We start from the raw sequence: 20,972 nt of genomic DNA, 5'->3' as shown, positions 1-20,972 counted from the left end.
GGAGATGTGATGGGAGGAAATGATCAAGCCGTGGGGACTCAGAGGGTGCATTGTATTTGAGGCTGCACTTGGTGGCAGCTAGACTAAATTATGTAGGTCACCAAGCTACTGCAACTGCAGTATTCCTAACCTGCCATCCCCCTCTGCCAAATGTCTCCAGTACTCTCTTTTTGGAAACTGAGGTCTGGGACTTGGAGTTTGGTTAAAACCAGGCATCTCAGGTCTGGGAACTTGATTCTGAAATAGATTCTTCCTGATACAGTAACATGACATTTTCAGTTCTATTCTCAATATTTGTCATATCCCTGAGAGTTTTATATGCATATTTAAATTGCTTGAACATTAATTAGTAATCAACTTGGAATGGTGTTTACTTTGAAATATTGTAAATGTATTAGCCAACATGTCAGGAAGCCTGAGTTTTGAATCAGAATTTTATATGCATCTTACATAGTGTAAGTATAGTAGGGTTACTGCCCCATGAAAACTTGGATAGCACTAGTGATTACAGTGAGACATGGGCTCCTGGTAGTATCTTAGAGCATTAGAAGAAGACATCAGTCCTGGCAAGTTTGTATTTGCTATGTACCAAGGATATGAATTTTGTTTTCTGATCTTAAATTAGAATAAACTTTATGCTTCTATGAAGGATATGTATATACAGTTGAACCTTTAGCATTGTTTTTTTAAACACAATTTTCAGGGTTTATCTTGCCTGGTATATAAGTAACAAATACAAAATAATCCCTTTAGGATTATTATAAGTAACAAAATAATCCCTTTAGGATTATACTTCTTTCTATACTCTCCTTGTAACAACAGATCTTTTCTACCTCCCATCTTTAAATCCAAAGCATTATCTCTACTTGTAAAACTCCAACCTTAGCTCTGATGTCTACTTTTTTCTTTGATTCCTATTTCCCTTGTCTTATCCGAACTTTTTGATAGTAGATGGTAGCTTTCTCTTTAAGTCATAGGTCCCTTCTCTCAGGAGAATTATTTCTAATGGGGCTCTCTTCCACTTCGCTGTCTGGTTGTTCTTCCAAAGTATATGATCTCTCTTTATCCAGTTATAATTAGCAATTGTGGGGATTCTTTTATTTTTGTCTAGAAATGATATCTTTTTTAAGAACTGATCTATTTAATGACATTGTTTAAAATATATTGTAATTTCTAATTATAATGCATGGTTTATGAAAGTCATCTTCCTAGATAATTGAGTAAGTAATAAATTAACTGTACTCATGATCTCTACATTAGATACAAAGTAGGAAGTTATTTGTTATAATAAATTTGGAATATGTCTTATAATACATTTGGAATATGTCTTAAAATGTATTTGATAGCCTTTGTCCAAAATAAGAATGTCAGGAGTCTATTCACATCTTTGATTACTTTGATAGACTGTGTTAGACAGAGATACAAGTTGATGTATAAATAAAGATGGAGTTTGGTTCTTGAACATGGAGACATAGAATGGACAGTTATCCAGATTACTGTAAAAGCTCCCAGACTACCTAGCCCTCTGCAACAATCCAGCATCTGGAAAGCCTGACCATCATTCTCTGAGAAGTTATTCTAACAAGAAAGTTACATAAAACAATGAGAGAAGGCAGATAGCCCTTTTCCAGAAATCCGAAATTACAGTGTTCTTTCCTGTGTTCTGTCTTGACTAATCCTTTCAGCATGTGCTGTTTTCTCCTTATCTTTTCTCTGGAACTTGGTTTAAATTTCAACCCAAGCCTGTGTGCTTTCACCCTTTTCTTTTCTGTGTCTTCTTGCAGACTTAGTAACCCTGGGTGGGATTTATGTGGGCTGGGGTGTCTGTGGCCTATCTAAAGGCAGCAGCTGATTCTTGGCTTTGACCAGTAGTAATGCAGATCCATTCTTTCCAGAGCTTCCAGATGTTCCATTCTGGAAATCCAGATATATATGTAAGTTTTAAAATGTAGTCAGTTAACTCACATTTATTAAGAATAAATAATGGGCCAAATGTATTTTGGCCAAAATTGCCCCACAAGCCATGATTTTGCAACCACTCTTTTAGAACAATGATTTCTAATTAGAAAAAATAACTTCTGGAGCTTTTTTGACTATATAATGCCTAATCTTTAATGCCAGTAAGATAAATCGACAATTTTAGCAGAGTGTCTCATAATGTCAGTACTGTCCCTCTTATAACTGAGCATTGCCACTGTTAGACCCATACCCACTAAATTTAGTTCAATTAGATGTTGCTTTACAGATCAGGCTTGAGTTTGTTCCTCTTGTGTATTTTAGAACTGTTGTATATTAGGCTGTTGACTGGACCAAGAATAAAGTAAGTTACTCTAACTATTCTGTTTTGATCTCAACCTTATACTATGCCCTATGGATCTTTAGTTTTGAGGCCGTTTCCTGGGTGTGACAAATATATGCAAAACTAGAAAAAAATCTTTGGATAGATGTGGAGTTCAGTGACTTCTGGATTTTGTAAATTCTTGGAGGCTTTGTATCAACTGCTTTTTAGAAATGTCACATACGTGAGGCTGTGCCAGGGGATGTCTGTCTTTGTGTCCTAATCCCTTCTGGCAGTCCATGGTTGAGATCCATGTCTCTGTTTTCATCTGTAGGAGCATTTTCCCATACTGGCAATATGTCAATACATTGGGTCTGAAAGCCTTGAGTTCTTGGAGTGGAAACGAGTAGAATAAAAACTAGTATGTTTGGTACCTCTAATCCCTGAACATCAAGGTAGACCTCAAAGAAGGCTTTGCTGAAAAGAGAGATACGTTCTTTTTTGCAGTCCTTACAGACTTCTCAGAATTTTGAGCATTTTATTCCCTAAAGACTTCTATGTGGAAAGTTAGGCTGAGTGGGCATTATGACTTACCAACTTACTTAGTGATTAAGTTTTATATTACATTATGAAAATTTAGGACTATATTCTCTCTTAAGAGAAATTTCTCTGGAGGACCATACAGTTATACCATTTATTTTTAATCCTGGCTGATTTCCTTGGCTAATCAAATTTTTAGCTTCATTATGTATATCCTGCAGGTATTTAGCAGTGAGCCTCTAAGTAAGCTTCACACCTTCTCTACCTAGGGAGAACATAGATATCAAAGAGCTACTCTGACACTACTTTCTGTATCCACTATCTTGGGATAAATTATGCTGTGGTAACAAATTACTCCACCTTATAGTGACTTACAACAACAAAGCTTATTTCTTTCTTGAATTAATTTGCTCATGGATCATCTGTGGCTCTACTCCATGTCAGGTCTGTTCCAGGACCCAAACTCTTATTTGGAGCATGGCAAGTCTCATGACCAAGGAGAAAGAGAAGCATAATAAATTGTGAATTTTTTGTTTCTTAAAGTGACCACTTCTGGGGCACCTGAGTGGCTCAGTGATTGAGCATCTGCCTTTGGCTCAAGTTGTGATCCCGGATCCCTGGGATCAGGTCCCACAATGGGCTCCTCACAGGGAGCCCGCTTCTCCCTCTGCCTAGATCTCTGCCTTTCTCTTTCTCTTTCATGAATAAATAAATAAAATCTCTTTTAAAAAGCTAAAACAGGGGATCCCTGGGTGGCTCAGCGGTTTGGTGCCTGCCTTTGGCCCAGGGCGCGATCCTGGAGTCCCGGGATCGACTCCCACTTCGGGCTCCCTGCATGGAGCCTGCTTCTCCCTCTGCCTATGTCTCTGCCTCTCTCTCTGTCTTTCATAAATAAATAAATAAATAAATAAATAAATAAATCTTTTTAAAAAATACAATTTAAAAAAAGAAGCTAAAACAAAGTGACTACTTCTACTCACATGTCATTGGCCAGAACAAGTCATATGGCCAAGCATAATGTTAACCAGAGCATATACAATTTTTGAGCAATGATGCCATCTAATGTAGTTCCACTTCCTCAAGACCTTACAGCTTATATCTTAGGCATCTGTTGTTACTTAACAAAAAAGCAAAACTGGATAAAATCTGTGCCTGAATAGTACAGTAGCAGCCATGTAACTTGACATAGCAGTTTTATCAATTCTCTTACGGGACCTTAGGCAATGGATAGTAATTCTTTTATTTTCCCAAAGGCCTCCTGGCATCCCAGAGATAAATAACAACCTCAGTAATAGTCACTGCTCTTACCATGTGAACCATTTCCTCTTACTTTACTTAATCTCCTTGCTTCCACAATCTCCTTGGATACATGTTTCCTAGTAAATTGAACTACTGGTTCCCCCTTCTGGCCTTTGTGAACAACTCACAAGTAATGTTATTACATATACTATTCTGGTTCTTAAAAAAACTACCGTTTTTACTTTGAAGCTCCTCCTGCCTAGCTCTTTTTATCAATCCTTGGCTGTCAGAAATTGAGTCTTATGCTCCCTAATGTTAACTGGATTCTGTTTCTTTAAATTATGTACACCAACAGTGTTGTGTCCAGTTTTGTCTCCTTAGTGAGCTCAGCACTCTTACTCAGATTCTAATCTTTGTTGCAGTACTGAGTTCATTATTTTCATGAATTATGTTTTATTTCTGAGTAAATTGTGCCAATCACAAGTTCTCTAGATGTACCAGATGTGTGGAATGGCTCAGACTCTTAATTCTGATTTCTCTTTGGTTGCCTTTTTTCCTGGCTATCTTTGTGACTCCATTGAAAACCTTATTTTAAAAAAGTGATTTGGAAAGGAATGTATACTATTATAGTAGATTAATAAATATCATAAATATCTTCATAGTGGAACCCTTAAAGTATATTTGATTATTATATAGAATTGTTTACAGATTTGGTAAAGTAGGAAATTTGATATATTACTTAAAAAGTTAAGAAATATTTCATTAAACAGTAACACTTGCAAATAAATATGGTATTTATTTATTTTGAGATTTTATTTATTCATGAGAGACACAGAGAGAGAGAGAGAGAGAGGCAGAGACATAGGCAGAGAGAGAAGCAGACTCCCCTCAAGGAGCCTGATGTGGGACTCGATCCCAGGACCCCAGGATCACGATCTGAGCCAAAGGCAGATGCTCAACCACTGAGCCACCCAGGCATCCCTAAATAATGGTATTTAAAGCTTGTCTCTAAATAAACAAATAAATAGATAGATAGACAGACAGATAAATAAATAAAGCAAGCAAGCAAACAAGCTTGTCTCCTGGGGCAGCCTGGGTGGCTTAGCGGTTTAGTGCTGCCTTTAAACCAGGGCATGATCATGGAGTCCTGGGATCGAGTCCCACATCAGGCTCCCTGCATAGAGCCTGCTTCTCCCTCTGCCTGTGTCTCTGCCTCTCTCTCTCTCTGTGTCTTTCATGAATAAATAAATAAAATCTTTTTTAAAAAAAAATAAAGCTTGTCTCCTACTAGACATTGTAAATTTCTAATTTGCTTGGCCCTAGGTTTTATGTTATTTTGTTTTGTTTTGGTTTTGACCATAGCTTTTAAAATAACAGTTCTAGAAGACAGTTTCCAAAATACAAATTTTTTTTTTCCTTTCTCCTATCCAGATCACAAGAGACCCCTGGAGATGGGCAGCCTCCAGCTTTACCACCCAAACAATCAAAGAAAAACAGTTGGAACCAAATTCATTATTCACATTCTCAACAAGATCTGGAAAACCATATTAATGAAACATTTGATGTTCCATCTTCTCCTGAAAAATCTACTGTGAGTAGCTTTCAGATATTCTCATGTCACTTTGAAATTTTTAAATTGGAAATAAAATTTTTTATACTGTGGTGTGTTTTGTCTGTAAATTTTATTCTTATACTTTCTCTTTTTCATCATAATGTTGCTAATGAATTTTGCCATGATATAACCCAATTGTGGAATTTCCTTATATCATTACTCTAAAAGTCCATTCTTGACAAATTTATGTTGAATTTAGTTTTGCAAAACACACATTTTCAGAACAAATGCTAATGAATAATCCATTAAATACCATTAACTGTATTATATAATTCAGTGAATACAGAGACTATCATTTCATCAACCTTTTGAAATTGAGTACAGGTCCCTGGAATATATAACCACCCTCTGTTCTATAAAATATATTTATGAATTGTGTTGGTACTTTTCCCTTAGAGAACATGCTTTTACCACAATAAAAATGGTAAATTTTTAGAATCCTCTGATTTATGAATTTTCATTGCTTTCTCAAGTAGATACAAATAAACCGAAAGTAAGATTGTCAGTAAATTTTAGGGATACACTGTATTCATGAAGATGTGTTAAGACAGAGAAATATGGGTCTATTTTAGGAAACGTAAAGGGACATGAGGGAATGAAATAAGGTGCAGGGAGAAACCATATATGTGAGATGGTTCAAATGTATAGAGACAGAAAATAGGTTAATGATTGCAGAGTAATAAGGAATGGGGGTGATGGGATGGGAAATGACTGGTAATGGGTACAGGGTCTCTTTGGGACATGATGACAATTTTTTAAATTAAATGGTAGTGGTATTTCTATAACTGTGACTATAATAAAAATTATTATATACTTTGAAATGTATAGCATTTGAATTATATTCCAATAAATTAGTTTTTAAAAGCAGAGGAAGGAATGTGAATTCATGCAACACTTATGAACACTTACTGTGTGCAGGACTTTGAGCTGGGTTCCAAGGATGTTGCAATTAATAACTGCATTCGTAATACCTATTCCTGCTTATACTCAGTCTAGCGTGCTAGGGCAAGGAGCCTGTATCTAATTGGTGTAACTGCAAGTTATTAGTCAAAATTTACATTCCTGAATTAGCATTTGAATTTAAATTATGTTTTTTTATATGCTATAGATAATATCAACATACAAAAAGCATGCATCATATGTATCTTTGAAGAAGAGATTATAAATGAGGAAAATTGTTATTTATTTTTGTCTTTTTAAGCCTAATGGTGGTATTCCGCAAGATAATCTTGTTCTAATCAGAATGAAACCTGATGAAAATGGAAGGTTTGGATTCAATGTAAAGGTAATTTAGAATTTACATTGTATTCAGTTTTTAAATTAAGATATGTATATTTTGGTAATATTTGACTAAAATCTGACTTGCTCTGTTGTTCAGGGAGGATATGATCAGAAGATGCCTGTGATTGTGTCTCGAGTAGCACCAGGAACACCTGTGAGTTATCTGAATGTGGCTTCGCATAAATAAAATATCACGTACATAATCATATAGTTATAGAGATTTCTCACAAAACCTAGGGATAGGAATGCAATCAGACCTCTAGAAAAAAAAACTTAAAATGAACATCAGAACTCCCTGTTTTTCATCTCTATTTCTTTTTATGTTCCGTTCTTTCTCATTGCAAACCGGTTAGTTCAAGGGATCACCTCATCTCTCTAGCTCCTCTAAGTAAGATACAGTCTAAATAAAAAGAGTGTACTTAGTACCAGTTTCCAGTTAGTCCTATAGCATCACCACCACACACTGTCTACTTTCACAATATGATTGTGACCCCTGCATCTCTACTAAAGAGAAATTGTATAGGTACCACTATTTTCCTCAGTTGATATAATGGGCTACTGGTAACTTCCAGGTTCATATATTATCAGCTCAGCCAACCAGAGGGATTAAACCTCAATCCAGTTTACAGACTCCAGGGAAGTGAACTCTTCATAGATCCAACTTGTATCAGATGTCTACTTTACTTTTCTTTTTTTTTAAAAGACTTTATTTATTCATGAGAGACAGAGAGAGAGAGAGGCAGAGACACAGGCAGAGGGAGAAGCACGCCCCGTGCAGGGAGTCTGATGTGGGACTCGATCCTGGGTCTCCAGGATCAGGCCCTGGGCTAAAGGCAGCACTGAACCGCTGAGCCACCCGGGCTGCCCCAGATGTCCACTTTTCAACAAAAGCACTTGTGAGCAGAGGGTACAGGACAGGAATATGATGTATGAAATGCCTCCTGAACCTAGTATGCATATGAAGGATAGGGACAGAGATCAGGGAAGTCTTCAAATTATTTATTAGTACATAAATGGTGGAAAATATATGTGTGGGACAGACTGCAAAGGAGAAGATGAAAGATTCATAAATTCTCCCCTGTAGATAATATCTAAAATAGAAAACCAAAGGAAAACAAAATGTGAGGGTGTTGTTTAGAAATACTGAAGTAGGCACAAAAGATGTAGCTAAAATGTTGAAAGAAGTTGCCTGGGGTAGAGGGATGGTAGAGAAAAACACAAGAAATGGCTTCTTGTTTTAGTAATCTTATGACCTAGTCAGTTCTTTGAGATGTTTAATATATAACTTTACTAAAAATAGAAATTAAGCTATAATTTTTTTTCATCAGATACATAGATCTTTTGACCTATTGATTCCACTTTTAGCAATTTCCTCTAATAAAGCAGTTGGACTAGGGAACAAAGGATACACAAGGATGTTCGTTGTAATACTGTTTATAATAAAAATGGGATGACAAAAATGTACATCGTTAGGGTTGGTGAAATAAATGTGCTGTTTTGCAGCTGTTGAAATGATGGATGATGGAGCTCCATATACATAATGGAAATATGTTCATAAAATGGTGTTATAGAAAATGCAGCAAGACAAAATCAGAGAGAGAGACAAACCAAAAGAGACTCTTAATCATAGGAAACAAACTGAGCCTTGATGGAGAAAGGGAGTTGGGAGATGGAGTAACTGGGTGATGGGCATTAAGGAGGGCCTGTGATGGAATGGGTACTCAGTGTTTTATGCAACTGATGAATCACTGACCTCTACCTCTGAAGCTAATAATACATTATATGTTAATTGTATTTAAATTCAAAAATTAGCTTGAAAATGCTTATTATTGATCTACATGTATGTTTGATACAACTTATAAATTTTTACATTTATTTATTTTATTCATTTTGGAGGGAGGACGGGAGGGGCAGAAAAAAGAATCTTAAGCAGGCTCTGTACCCAGCACAGAGCCAAACTCGGGGCTCAATCTCACAACCTTGAGATCTGAGATCATGACCTAATTTGAAATCAAGAGTCAGTCATTTGATTGACTGAGCTACCCAGGCACCCTTAATCCAGTTTTTTAAAATGTGAGTTAGCACATTAAAAAGTCTGGAAACAAACAAAAGTCTGGAAATATGCTCAAACTGTTAATAGCATTTCATCTGGGTAATAGAATTATTGGGGTTTATCTCTTCTGTATTCTTCTTTTTAATTGTCTGAATCATGACAATGAGAGTGTATTGTTCTTGTAATTAGAAAAAATAATGAAAGGATCCCTGGGTGGCTCAGCGGTTTGGCTCCTGCCTTCAGCCCTGAGCGTGATCCTGGAGTCCCGGGATCTAGTCCCACATCGGGCTCCCTGCATGGAGCCTGCTTCTTCCTCTACCTGTGTCTCTGCCTCTCTGTGTCTCATGAATAAATAAATAAAATCTTTTAAAAAAATAATCTTTTTTTATTTATATACCACTTGTAATAGTGAATGACACAAAAGAAATAGTAATTTTCCTGAGCAGTGAATGTGTATCATTTTCAATTAAGTCAGATGTTCAGGGAACTTTATATAGACAGGTTTATTTCCAAATAGAATCCTTTGACTCTAAATTTTCTTTTTAGGTTGTACAGATTATTGGTAATTTTTTCTTTCTGTCTTGTTGAACTATGTCCCATATATTGGCTAAGGGGTGCCTGGCTGGTTCAGTTGGTAGAGCATGCTACTCTTGATCTCTGGGTCATGAGTTCAAGCGCCACATTGGATGGAGCGCCACATTGGATTGGAAAGGCTAGAAAACAGACTCGTATTTTAAAGATAAGAGAAAACACAAAAGTTCCCAAAAGGCAGAGAATGAAAGACAAGAAAGGGATAGAAATTAAAACAAACAGTGAAGCATAATAATGGTTAAGGAAGGAAGAATGAGGCTTCCAGAAGGAGAAAATAAAAATTATTTTAAAAATAAAGTATATTGGCTGTGGGCTCCTGGGAAGCTTAGTTGGTTAAGGATCCAGTGCTTGGTTTCATCTCAGGTCATGATCTCATGATGGTCATACAATGGAGCCGTGTATTGGGCTCCATGATTAGTAGGGAGTCTGCTTGAGATTCCCTCTGCCCCTCTCCCCACTCTTGCTCTCTTGCTCTCTCTCCAAAATAAAGCTTTTTTAAAAATATTGACTGCATTTATAAGAATAATAGAAATTCTCTTTACATTATGTTATTAATTTAGAGATCATCACAGGTTTCCAGTTGTAAACCTCATTTTAGGTGATTGGGGGAGAAGAACAGGATTTCAAATATTTTAATGTTATTTTTTATATTGGACATCTTCTGAAGTGGATAAAATAATGCCCAATTCTTCAATTCCCAATTGAAGTCATGTTTTTCTTTCTAACTGCTAACTGTACTATTCACAAAGTAAGGTGAGAGGGTAACTATTTGCACTAGCCCATTACATATCTCCCAGTTCACTACTGTTTGGGTACTGCAAAGGCAATTACAAAAACTTGGGACTAAATTGGTACACAAAAGTATCACCCTGCTAGTGCACAGAGAGAGTATGTGAATGTCATCTGCTCCACCACAAGAAGTAGAGAAAGAAAAGAAGCAACTAGAGAGAACGGTCATAACCTCTAAACTTGAATTTTCTGTATTTTAATGCTTTGCATTGAATTATCTCATTTTTGTCTTTGCAACTCTATGAAATAATTAGTGGAGATACCTGCTTCATTTTCAGAGTCTCATGTGTCTAAAATCACACACTTCATAAGCAGCCAAGGAAGAACTTGGCTCTTAGACCAGTGCTCTTTCCGCTAGTGACAGTACTTGTATTTGTTGACTTTCTATTATGAAAGAATATATGAATTTGAGTGGTTGTGCTTTCATTTCTTTAAGCTCCCTTTGTTGTAAGGTCCAACCCAGTCATTTCCTTCTCTATTCAACCTATCATCCTTCCTGACTTGACTTCCATATGTTCTCATTGCTATGTTCTTGGAGCATGCTGTCTATATTTCTGCTTACTTCTTTTAGCTTAATTATGCCTTTGTTTTCTCAATAAAATGGCAGTCCTCAGTAACACAGTAGTGCAGGACAGGAAAGACAACTGTGCAAGGAGATCTTGGTAGTCAATGGGAAAAGTTATGCTTTCTATGACCTTTAAATTTTTTATCAAATAATTTAAATCTCTTTTAGTTCCCATTAAAAATGTATAGAGAGGTGAAAAAATAGTAAAACTAATACTGGCTTAGTATCCTGTAATCCAAATCACTAGAAACACTGAGAAATAAAGTATTCTGTTACCTTGAGGAAGTACGTTAAGCAGTGGCTTGTTGTTGCCCTTATTGTCATATAATTTAAAATACAGGGGGAGCATTTTTCTCTCCTTGGCAAATTGTCCTACTCATTTCTAAATTTGAATTCACTTCCAACATTTTATCTTGTGTATTTTCAATGTTGTGAAATGTGACCTTCAGTGAGAACTTTTTTGCAAGCACCACTTCCTTGAGGACATCGTCATCCTTCTCATCAGTGCCATTTTCATCATTTATGTTAATAAGCGTGCCTTCACTGAATTCCCTTCACTGCATGTATGGAGACTATCTAACAGTAGTAGTGTCAGTATTTCCACTATCAGTGGTTCACTTTCGATTTGAATGTTCTTCTATCACTATCACTCTTTTGTTTCTTTGCTGTGTTTTTAGCTTTTCTGGTTGGTTGTTTAGATTTACATGGGTTTATCAGTGGGAGACAAGCTGGGGACATAAGTGCCTGCTTTGCTATCTCTGCATGAACTGATGAACAGATGCACAACAGATCACCAGCCGACTTTGAAAGAAATAATGTGATTGGTCACTGATCATGATGTGTGTCTGTTATTTATGAAGTGATTTGTAGACTCATGTGCTAGTAGCAAAGCTCATCCTTTATGCAGTTATTCACAATTTATTGTGGTAAATAGACTTTGATTGTTGTTAGGGGATTAGTGTTATTTAACTAAACTGTGGTAACTGAGATTTGTACATACCTGGACAGTGCAGAGTAAGGGCTGTCATTATCTACACACCTTGAGGTTATTAATCTTATCTGTATATCTAGACATTAAAATAGGGCATCAAGGAAAAAAGTTGTTGAAAGAAAAGGGAAAACAGCTTCATTCATAGATTTCTGCTTTTTGCAAATAGAAAAATAAATGGGCAGATGCTCTTCTCTATGTACTTTTCATTCTGCTGTAGAGTCTATAAAAACATATTCCTGTGCTTTACTTTCAGAAAGCCATATGCACATCTAAAACCTTATTTATGTTACATTACAGGCTGACCTCTGTGTCCCTCGATTGAATGAAGGGGACCAAGTTGTACTGATCAATGGTCGGGACATTGCTGAACATACCCATGATCAAGTTGTCCTGTTCATTAAAGCTAGCTGTGAGAGACATTCTGGGGAACTCGTGCTCCTGGTTCGACCTAATGGTAAGTACTCTATGTAGCACTGGATATTTTTGTAATTTGTTAGTATTTGTTACTGGACACAGCAACCAGAGTGGGCTTTTTAAAACGTAAATTATGTCATGTGGTTTCTTGCTGAAAGCACAGTGGCTTCCATTCACACTTGGATTAAAATTCAGTTCTTGGCTCCTTGCCTGCCACACAGCCTTGCTCACTCTGTCCTGTGCTGGCTTTTTTTGTTGTTGTTCCTTCTGCCTAAATCACTCTCCTTGATTTTGATAGGACTTACACTCTCACTTCATTCAGGTCTCTGCTCAGCTCTCATCCCCAGAAAGTCCTTTTCTTCTGACCACTGTTGCTGAAATATCTTCCCACTTCGCTCAGTTGCTCTAGTAGTGGTAGGTATGCAATAAGTAAATGAGTACATTTTGAACCACTTTTAGAAAACTCTAGCAAGCTATAGTTAAAATCCTGTCTTTGTTGGCAGTAAACAATGCCAGTAACCTAATCATTTCATTCCTTATCTGGACAGCTGACTTGTTAATTCATAGCCAAAGTTCCAGGTTTGGAGGAACCTTAATGCCATACACTCTCGCTCCTTTGCTCATTGCTTGAGTTTCCCCAACAACAGCCTCAAGATCACCCTGGCAATGTGTAGCACTCAGCACTCTGAAGCACTTCAATTTCCTTTTGGGTAGCTTGAACTATTAATTGAATGAAAATTCATCTTCTTTCAGTCTCTTTGTTCCCAATTCTGTCCCTTTATGCTATGCAAAAAAAGTTAAATCCCCCTTCGGTTTTTGACAGTAGCTAATTTTACCAGAAACCTTCCCTCTTTCTCCAGTATAACAATCCCAGATCCTTCTGTGTTCATATGCCATTGTTTCAGATTTCCATAACACTCCATCAGGCTCCTCAGAGAAAGGTTCTTATATGTCTTCAGCGAGCCATTAGACACATTCTTCTAGTTTTATTCCCAACAGTTTGCAATCATAGTTTTAGCCACAAGGGCAATTATTGGTTAATGCCTAGCTACTGGTTGTTATATACCATGGGGAACTAAAATGTAGTCAGAACTTGAGCCATTCCCTACCCCACCACACCCAACCCTGCAAAGTTTTCCAAGAGAGTTCCTTTAAAAAAATAAAAATAAAAAATTGTCATTTTGTCTCTTGGGTACAAACAGGCATTTTCATTTTATCTTCTCTACTTTGTGTTTTTCTGCATTCGTGGTCTAGAATTGGTTTTCTAAGAAAAATCTAAAGACTTCAACAGAACATTCTATTTTGACTTTTCAAGGAACTCCTTCATTTAGACTTGATATGTAGGTGATTCATTATTAGGCATTTTCTGTCACATAAAGCAACTGAAGTTTTTTACTAAGACCTACTACTCTATTTTGTTTCTTCCATTGTCTCTTGATAACACATCCTAAAGAACCTAATAGTAAGTTCTACACATAGGCTATTTTGCATATTCTTATTTAATCTTTACAGCCATCCAATGAAAGATGAATTATGCCCATTTTACAGTTGAAGGCAGTTTAGCACCAAGACACTCAGTTACCTGCTCATAAATTCATGAACCAGATTATGAACAAAGTTCCATATAATGGAAAAGGCATGGCATTTTGCAATTCCAAATCACTTTGCTTATATTTTAAATTAGGAGAGGAAATCACCTAGGGTTTACTTCTTTGCAAAAGATCTTTCTGTTGTTTTTATCATCAGAATCTGGACTGAAGGTAGGGCACACCTGGGTAGCTCAGTCAGTTAAGCGCCTGACTCTTGATTTCAACTCAGGTCATGATCACAAGGTTGTGAGACTGAGCCCTGTATGGGATTCCTTGCTGGTAGTGGAGCCTGCTTATGATATTCTCTCTCATTCTCTTTCTCTCTCTCTCTCTCTCTCTCTCTCTCTCTCTCTCTCTCTCTCTCCCCCTCTCTCTCCCTCTCTCTCCCCACCCTCCCATCCCCACCCCCACATGCATGGACACCACTTTCTATCTTTCAAAAAAAAAAAAAAATCTGGACTGGGACCTGTATTTATTTTTAGTATGTCCCCTTTTTTTTTTTTTTAATTTATCATTTCCATTTTTACTTAAAACAACATATAATCAAACTTTATGTTTACAAAAAGTATCAGAAACAGGCAGCCCCAGTGGCGTGGTGGTTTAGCACCGCCTACAGCCCAGATTATGATCCTAGAGACCCAGGATTGAGTCCCACGTCGGCCTTCCTGCATACACACACACACACACACACACACACACACACGTCTCTGTTTCTATTTTTGTTCTAGGTTCCACAATTTAAGGGCAGGTCTGTTTTTAGCTGATTCTTGACAGTTCTTTTTTCTAATTGTCTCTTCAGGTTATAGACATTTTTAGCAATATGGCCAAGAATGTTTCTTTTTCCTAAAGGTACAGCAAAGTTCAGCTTCACCGCTACTCCGTCCCTTACACAGTGGCACTAGATTCAAATCTGATTAATTCATCTGGTAAATTCTTTGCTGGTTCATTAAGATTTCCATGTGGCTTTTTTGTTTTTGTTTTTTTAGCTGTATATGATGTAGTGGAAGAAAAGCTAGAAAATGAGCCAGACTTCCAGTACATTCCTGAGAAAGCCCCACTTGATAGCGTCCATCAGGATGACCATTCCCTGCGGGAGTCAATGATTCAGCTAGCTGAGGGGCTTGTCACTGGAACAGTCCTTACACAATTTGATGTAAGTAATATTGTAGGGAAAGGATGTTGGGCCATATGTTTAAATTAATTTCATGGTTTCTTAACTGTCTAATCTATCATTTATATTTTATAAACTAAAATGGTATTCTGTGAAATATTTGGCATAATAAATATTCTAAAATACGTAGTTTTAAATATTGCTTCCAAAATGCTAGCTATGGGGCAGCCCGGTGGCTCAGCGGTTTAGCGTCACCTTCTGCCTGGGGCCTGATCCTGGAGACCCAGGATCGAGTCCTTCGTCAGGCTCCCTGCATGGAGCCTGCTTCTCCCTCTGCCTGTGTCTCTGCCTCTCTCTCTGTGTGTGTTTCTCATGAATAAATAAATAAAATCTTAAAAAAAAAATGCTAGCTGTAGTTACATAAATAGATATCTTTTTAAAAGAGAGAAATAAGGAGATTTTATGCGTAATGTCATCAAACTAAATTTTTTACTGTAATTAAACAGCTATTTTTATGAAAGGTAGCAGAGGAAGATAGGCTATGTATGGTACAGCTAAAATCCTAGGTTAAAGGAAAATGACTTTTGTACCTCATCATATTTAATCTTTTATCTATCTAGTTGGTCACATGTTTGTTGCTCTAAAGTATGTGCTATTCATAAGTGACTAAAACATTTGTGACTATAAATTATTTAGGGCGTGTCAGTTTTTCTTTTAAGAAGTCCTTGGTTCATATACTGTGTACACCTTACCAAATTAAATGAAAGCTAAATGTTTTCTGCAGATTTGCTCTTTAATACTTTAAATATTCTTCTGTAAGCAAAATTATTTTCACTTGCTTTTATCATTAAAAAAACTACAATATATAATTCATGTCAAAAATTATGCAGAATCAGCTTCTTGAATTTGGTTCAATACCCTACTAGCCTCAGGTATGTCATTGCATAGATGAGGTATCCTAAGGAAAAACATGTTTGTTGTAGCATAGAAATAAGTCTGAAAAACAAAATAATCTCTTAATGTCTTTTTTGACTCATCTTATACCCTCCCCCCCCTTTTTTTAGCAACTGTATCGGAAAAAACCTGGAATGACAATGTCTTGTGCCAAATTACCTCAGAATATTTCCAAAAATAGATACAGAGATATTTCGCCTTGTAAGTATCTACATCTCTATTTGTTAAGTTTAATCTTTTTAGAATTACTTTATTAAAATATTCTTCTCTCTTTTTTTTTTTAAATATTCTTCTCTTAAATTATTTTCAGATGATGCTACACGGGTCATTTTAAAGGGTAATGAAGACTATATCAATGCAAATTATATAAATGTAAGTTTATTTTTATTAAGCTTTTGTCATTCAGAATAAGAAGGACCACTGTAAACTTTGAGGTTCCTTTTAACCTTGAGAGAATGTTAACACTGTCAGATATTGAAAAATATTATAAATTTAATGTTAAAAAATAATTCGGGGTGTGCCTGGATGGCTCAATGGTTGAGAGTCTGCCTTTGGCTCAGGTCGTAATCCTGGGGTCCTGGGATCAAGTCCCATGTTGGGTTCCACACAGGGAGCCCACTTCTCCCTCTGCCTATATCTCTGCTTCTCTATCTCTCATGAATGAATAAATAAAATCTTTGAAAATAAATAGTTTGATCCTGGCATATTAGCATATGCATAGAGTAGTGGAGTAGAATAGTCTAGAAATAGATTGAAATAATTACTAGACTGTTATTTATGGTAGAGTTGGACTTTTAAATCATTGAAGATAAAAATAGATTAGTAAATGGGTTGTGTAATATACCTAGATATAATCTAGAATATATCATTGTAGGAGGTTTTCCTTCTCTTGTAGGGAGATAAAAGGATTACCAACTTCTTTTCTTACTTTGTAATGTAAAAAATGTCAAATATATAAAAGTGGAAGTAAAATGAACCTTCACATACACCTCATTCAGTTCAGCAGTTGTCAACTACTCATGCCCCCACACATCCAGATTGTTTTAAAACAGATCCAGGTTTCATGTCATTTATGTATAGAGACTTCCCCTACTCTTGATGTAACGTATTTTAGATATGTCAAAATATAAATGTTAAAAAATGGAATCCTGAATGTACTTGGAGGATATCTATGAAATTGTTTAAAATCTCAGAAAGGGAAAGACTTTTCTACATTTAGACTCTTGTCTAAACTCACAAAAAGTACAAATCAAAACTGGAAGGAATTACTATTTTTCACCTATTAGACTTCAAATATCAAAGAGTGTGGTAATGCCATTTACAAGTCTTTGTCCTTTTTCTGAAATCTTGGGGTCATATATATTTTAGGATTCAGAATTTTTTGGATTTTTTAAAGCTTACTTGGTGCTTGTACCATAGACTGTAATAAGTAACATCCCTAGCAGACTTATAAGACATTACCCTGTAATCAGTGTATTGATACTCAGTAGCAAACCATAGATAGTACCAGAAAATGGGACTTGTAAGGACTTGAAGTAGTCTTAGATTATTAGTTCAGGTCAGATATTGTAGTCAGATGAGTCCAGATTAGGTCAAATGTACCAAAAAAGGACAGACTTACACTTCAGAGCACTGAGAGTTTCAGAATTGTGAATATGGGATTATCAGTATATTACAGAGACTATCGGAGAATAAGCATTTTTGTACATTTTTGGTGGAAGTATTAATGGGTACAACCTCTTTAGAGAGGTAACTAATAAAATGTTAGGTTTGCAAAACTATTCAGTGCAACTTTATCATAGCAAATAGATTACCAGCAAGTTAAATGTTCATTAAATAAATTATAGTATATTTACGTAGTAGAGTCATTAAAAAGAATAAAATTTTGTGTACTAATCTGACATCTCAAATAAAAGCAGAAAAAGAGAACAGGTGCAGAACAACATTATAAGCTACCTTTTATATTTTACAGAAAACTGAGTTTGCATCTACATTTGTGTGTTATATGTAGAGTATCTCCAAAAGGGTATATTAGAAATCAGAAAAAAAAGATTGCCTTCCTGGGTGTGAACCAGAGGCTGGGGTGGGAGGGAGACCTCTTTCTTTATTTACCCTTTGGTATTCTTCGGTGCCACATGTATGTGTCACCTTTTCTTCTTAAGCCTCAAAAAGTAGTAGAATGATGACTCATCTTCCCCAAATACTCAGGATCTTACATCTTCCTGAAAATAATAATTAAACTTTTTTACTATCTTTTTATATGTGTGTATGTATTATATATACACATACATATGTATATATAATTTGTAAAGTCTGAACTAAAACAAATGGCAGAATTCTTGCTCATTGCAAATTTTACCAATAAGCTGTTTAGAAACAAGTATTCTTTCTGTATCAACTCTCTGCCTCTAAAGCAGGATTTTCTGTAAAGCTGCTCTTAAACCCCTAAGAGTGCTTTGGAAAATATTTGAATTTCTGTTTCCAATAATTAAAAGATAAATATGTGTAACTACTGAGAAATTTCTTATACTGGTAAAGAAATTATTAATAAATATATTGGGTTTTTATTCTTTTTCAAATTTATATTTAAATTCTAGTTAAGTAACACATACTATAACACTGGTTGCAGGAGTAGAATTTAGTGATTCATCACTTACATATAAAACTCAGTGCTCATTGTAAAACAAGTGCCCTCCTTAATAGCAGTCACCCATTTAGCCCATCCCCCTTCTTCCATCTACCCTCAATTTGTTCTTGGTTAAGAGTCTTATGTTTTATCTCCCTCTCTCTTCTCCTTTTAAAGATATTATTGATAAATGTTTATTTTACTGAGTTTGCAGTTTATTGAGATTAGTTGTATTTATTATTTAGTGGATGATTTTCATATACTTGATCATAGCAAAATAATAATGTAAAAGACTTCAGTTTTGTGTCCTTTGCTTTTTAGATGGAAATCCCTTCTTCTAGCATTATAAATCAGTATATTGCTTGTCAAGGGCCATTACCACACACTTGTACAGATTTTTGGCAGATGACTTGGGAACAAGGCTCCTCAATGGTTGTAATGTTGACCACACAAGTTGAACGTGGCAGAGTAAGTCATACTTGAATCTTACACATTGCTTGGGCTTTTTTTTTCAACATATATTTGCATATATGATCAAAATATTTGCATTGATTTAGTCTTTTTTTTTTTAGCCTGTAAGCTTTCTTTCTTGTAATGTGATTAATATCATAGAGACTAACACATAATAAATATGATATATAAGTGTTAGCCATTATTATTACCAGCTATTATCTACATGAATTAATATGGAGGTGCCTCGGTATCTCAGTTTGTTGAGTGTCTGCCTTTGGCTCTGGTCATGATCTCAGGATCCTGGGATCAAGCCCCACGTCCAGCTCCCTGCTCCGCGGGAAGCCTGTTTCTCCCTCTCCCATTCCCCATGTTTGTGCTCTCTTGCTCTGTCAAATAAAATCATTTTTAAAAATGTAAATAAATTAATGTGTATTTGATAAGGGATTTGTATGTAGAATATATAAAGAACTACAACTCAACAATTAAATGATAAATACTTAATTTTAAAGTGGCTGAACATTCTGAGTAGGTGTTTCTCAAAAGAAGATATTTAAATGGCCAATAATGTCATGGAAAGATGCTCAGCATCATTAGTTACCAGGGAAGTGCAAAATCAAACCCACAAAGAGGTAGCACTTCATATAGGATGGCTAAAATAAAAATGACAGCTAATACTAAGTGTTGACAAAAAAAAAAAATACTAACTGTTGACAATGATGTGGAGAAAATGGAACCTTCCTGTATTGCTGGTAGATTCATAAAAAGATGCAGCCACTTTGGAAAACAATGTCAGTTCCTCAAAAGGCTAAACAGAGAGTTATTATAACTCTGTAGTTTCACACCCAGGAGCAATGAAAACACATGTTTACATAAAAATACACAGATGTTCGTAGGAGCATTATTCATGATTGCCAAAAGGTTGAAACCAATCCAAATATAACAGATAAAAAGTGGTGTAATCATATAGTTGTATATTATTTGGCAGTTAAAACAAATGAAAAAATGGTCTATGCTAAAACATGGATAAACCCAGAAAACATTTTGCTAAGTGGACAAAGGCAGTCATCAAAGCCCACACACAATGTGATTGCATTATATGAAGTGTCCAGAGTAGGCAAATTCATAGAGGACAGGAAGTGGATTAATGGTTGCCTAGGCCCAGAGTGAGAGAGCAGTTTGGGATAGAGGAACACACAGTGATTATTAATGGATATGGGGTTTCTTTGGGGAGTGAAAAAATGCTCTAAAAGTGATTGTGCTGATGATTGCCCAGTTCTGAAAACAATTGAATTGTGTACTTTAAGTGGGTAAATTTTATGGTACATGAATTATGTGACAGTAAAACTTTTTTTTTTTTAAATCTTCATTATGAAAATTAATGGATTGGCATTTTAGTTAGAGATTGATTTCATTACCTCAAATCTAAAAATACCAGGACACCTGGATGGCTTAGTGATTGAGTGTCTGCCTTCAGTTCAAGGCATGATCCCAGGTCTGGGGATCAAGTCCAGTATCGGGTTCCCTGCGAGGATCCTGCTTCTCCCTTTTTCTATGTCTTTGCCTCTCTCTGTGTCTGTCATGAATAAATAAATAAAATCTTTAAAAATAAATAAATCTAAAAATACCATATTTAGTGCACCATTTGCTAATTTCTTTGTAGTAAATGATTCAAGCAAGAAATAAACATTGGGTGAAAACTTGTAATAATAAACAGGATATTTAAAAAAAAAAAACAGGATATTTGCAGTCTCAAAATATATCCAAACATTATTATTACAAAGGAAAAAATGATGAAGAAATTTTAGGAGTTGGCAGATCTAGGTTAAAGGATCAATGAGGGTTCATCAAAATATTCTTGTAACTTTTCTGTAAGCTTGGAAGTTTTT

General features: G+C 35.7%; 1 protein-coding gene across 3 annotated transcripts in view; it reads left to right on the top strand.

The window, feature by feature from the left end:
- The window catches only part of PTPN4 (protein tyrosine phosphatase non-receptor type 4), a 208,224-nt gene that overhangs the window by 169,720 nt on the left and 17,532 nt on the right, over positions 1 to 20,972 (top strand). For all 3 annotated transcript variants that reach the window (XM_041739473.1, XM_041739474.1, XM_041739475.1), the window contains 8 exons: positions 5,489 to 5,648; positions 6,871 to 6,954; positions 7,048 to 7,104; positions 12,237 to 12,393; positions 14,929 to 15,095; positions 16,118 to 16,208; positions 16,318 to 16,379; positions 18,955 to 19,101. In XM_041739473.1, the coding sequence (XP_041595407.1) occupies positions 5,489 to 5,648; positions 6,871 to 6,954; positions 7,048 to 7,104; positions 12,237 to 12,393; positions 14,929 to 15,095; positions 16,118 to 16,208; positions 16,318 to 16,379; positions 18,955 to 19,101 (925 nt within the window). The remainder of the gene's footprint in view (positions 1 to 5,488; positions 5,649 to 6,870; positions 6,955 to 7,047; positions 7,105 to 12,236; positions 12,394 to 14,928; positions 15,096 to 16,117; positions 16,209 to 16,317; positions 16,380 to 18,954; positions 19,102 to 20,972) is intronic.

This window comes from Vulpes lagopus, chromosome 24 (genome assembly GCF_018345385.1).
Source record: "Vulpes lagopus strain Blue_001 chromosome 24, ASM1834538v1, whole genome shotgun sequence".
Taxonomy (NCBI): domain Eukaryota; kingdom Metazoa; phylum Chordata; class Mammalia; order Carnivora; family Canidae; genus Vulpes; species Vulpes lagopus.
Note: the sequence above shows the minus strand (reverse complement) of the source record. Positions and strands in the feature narration are given on the sequence as shown.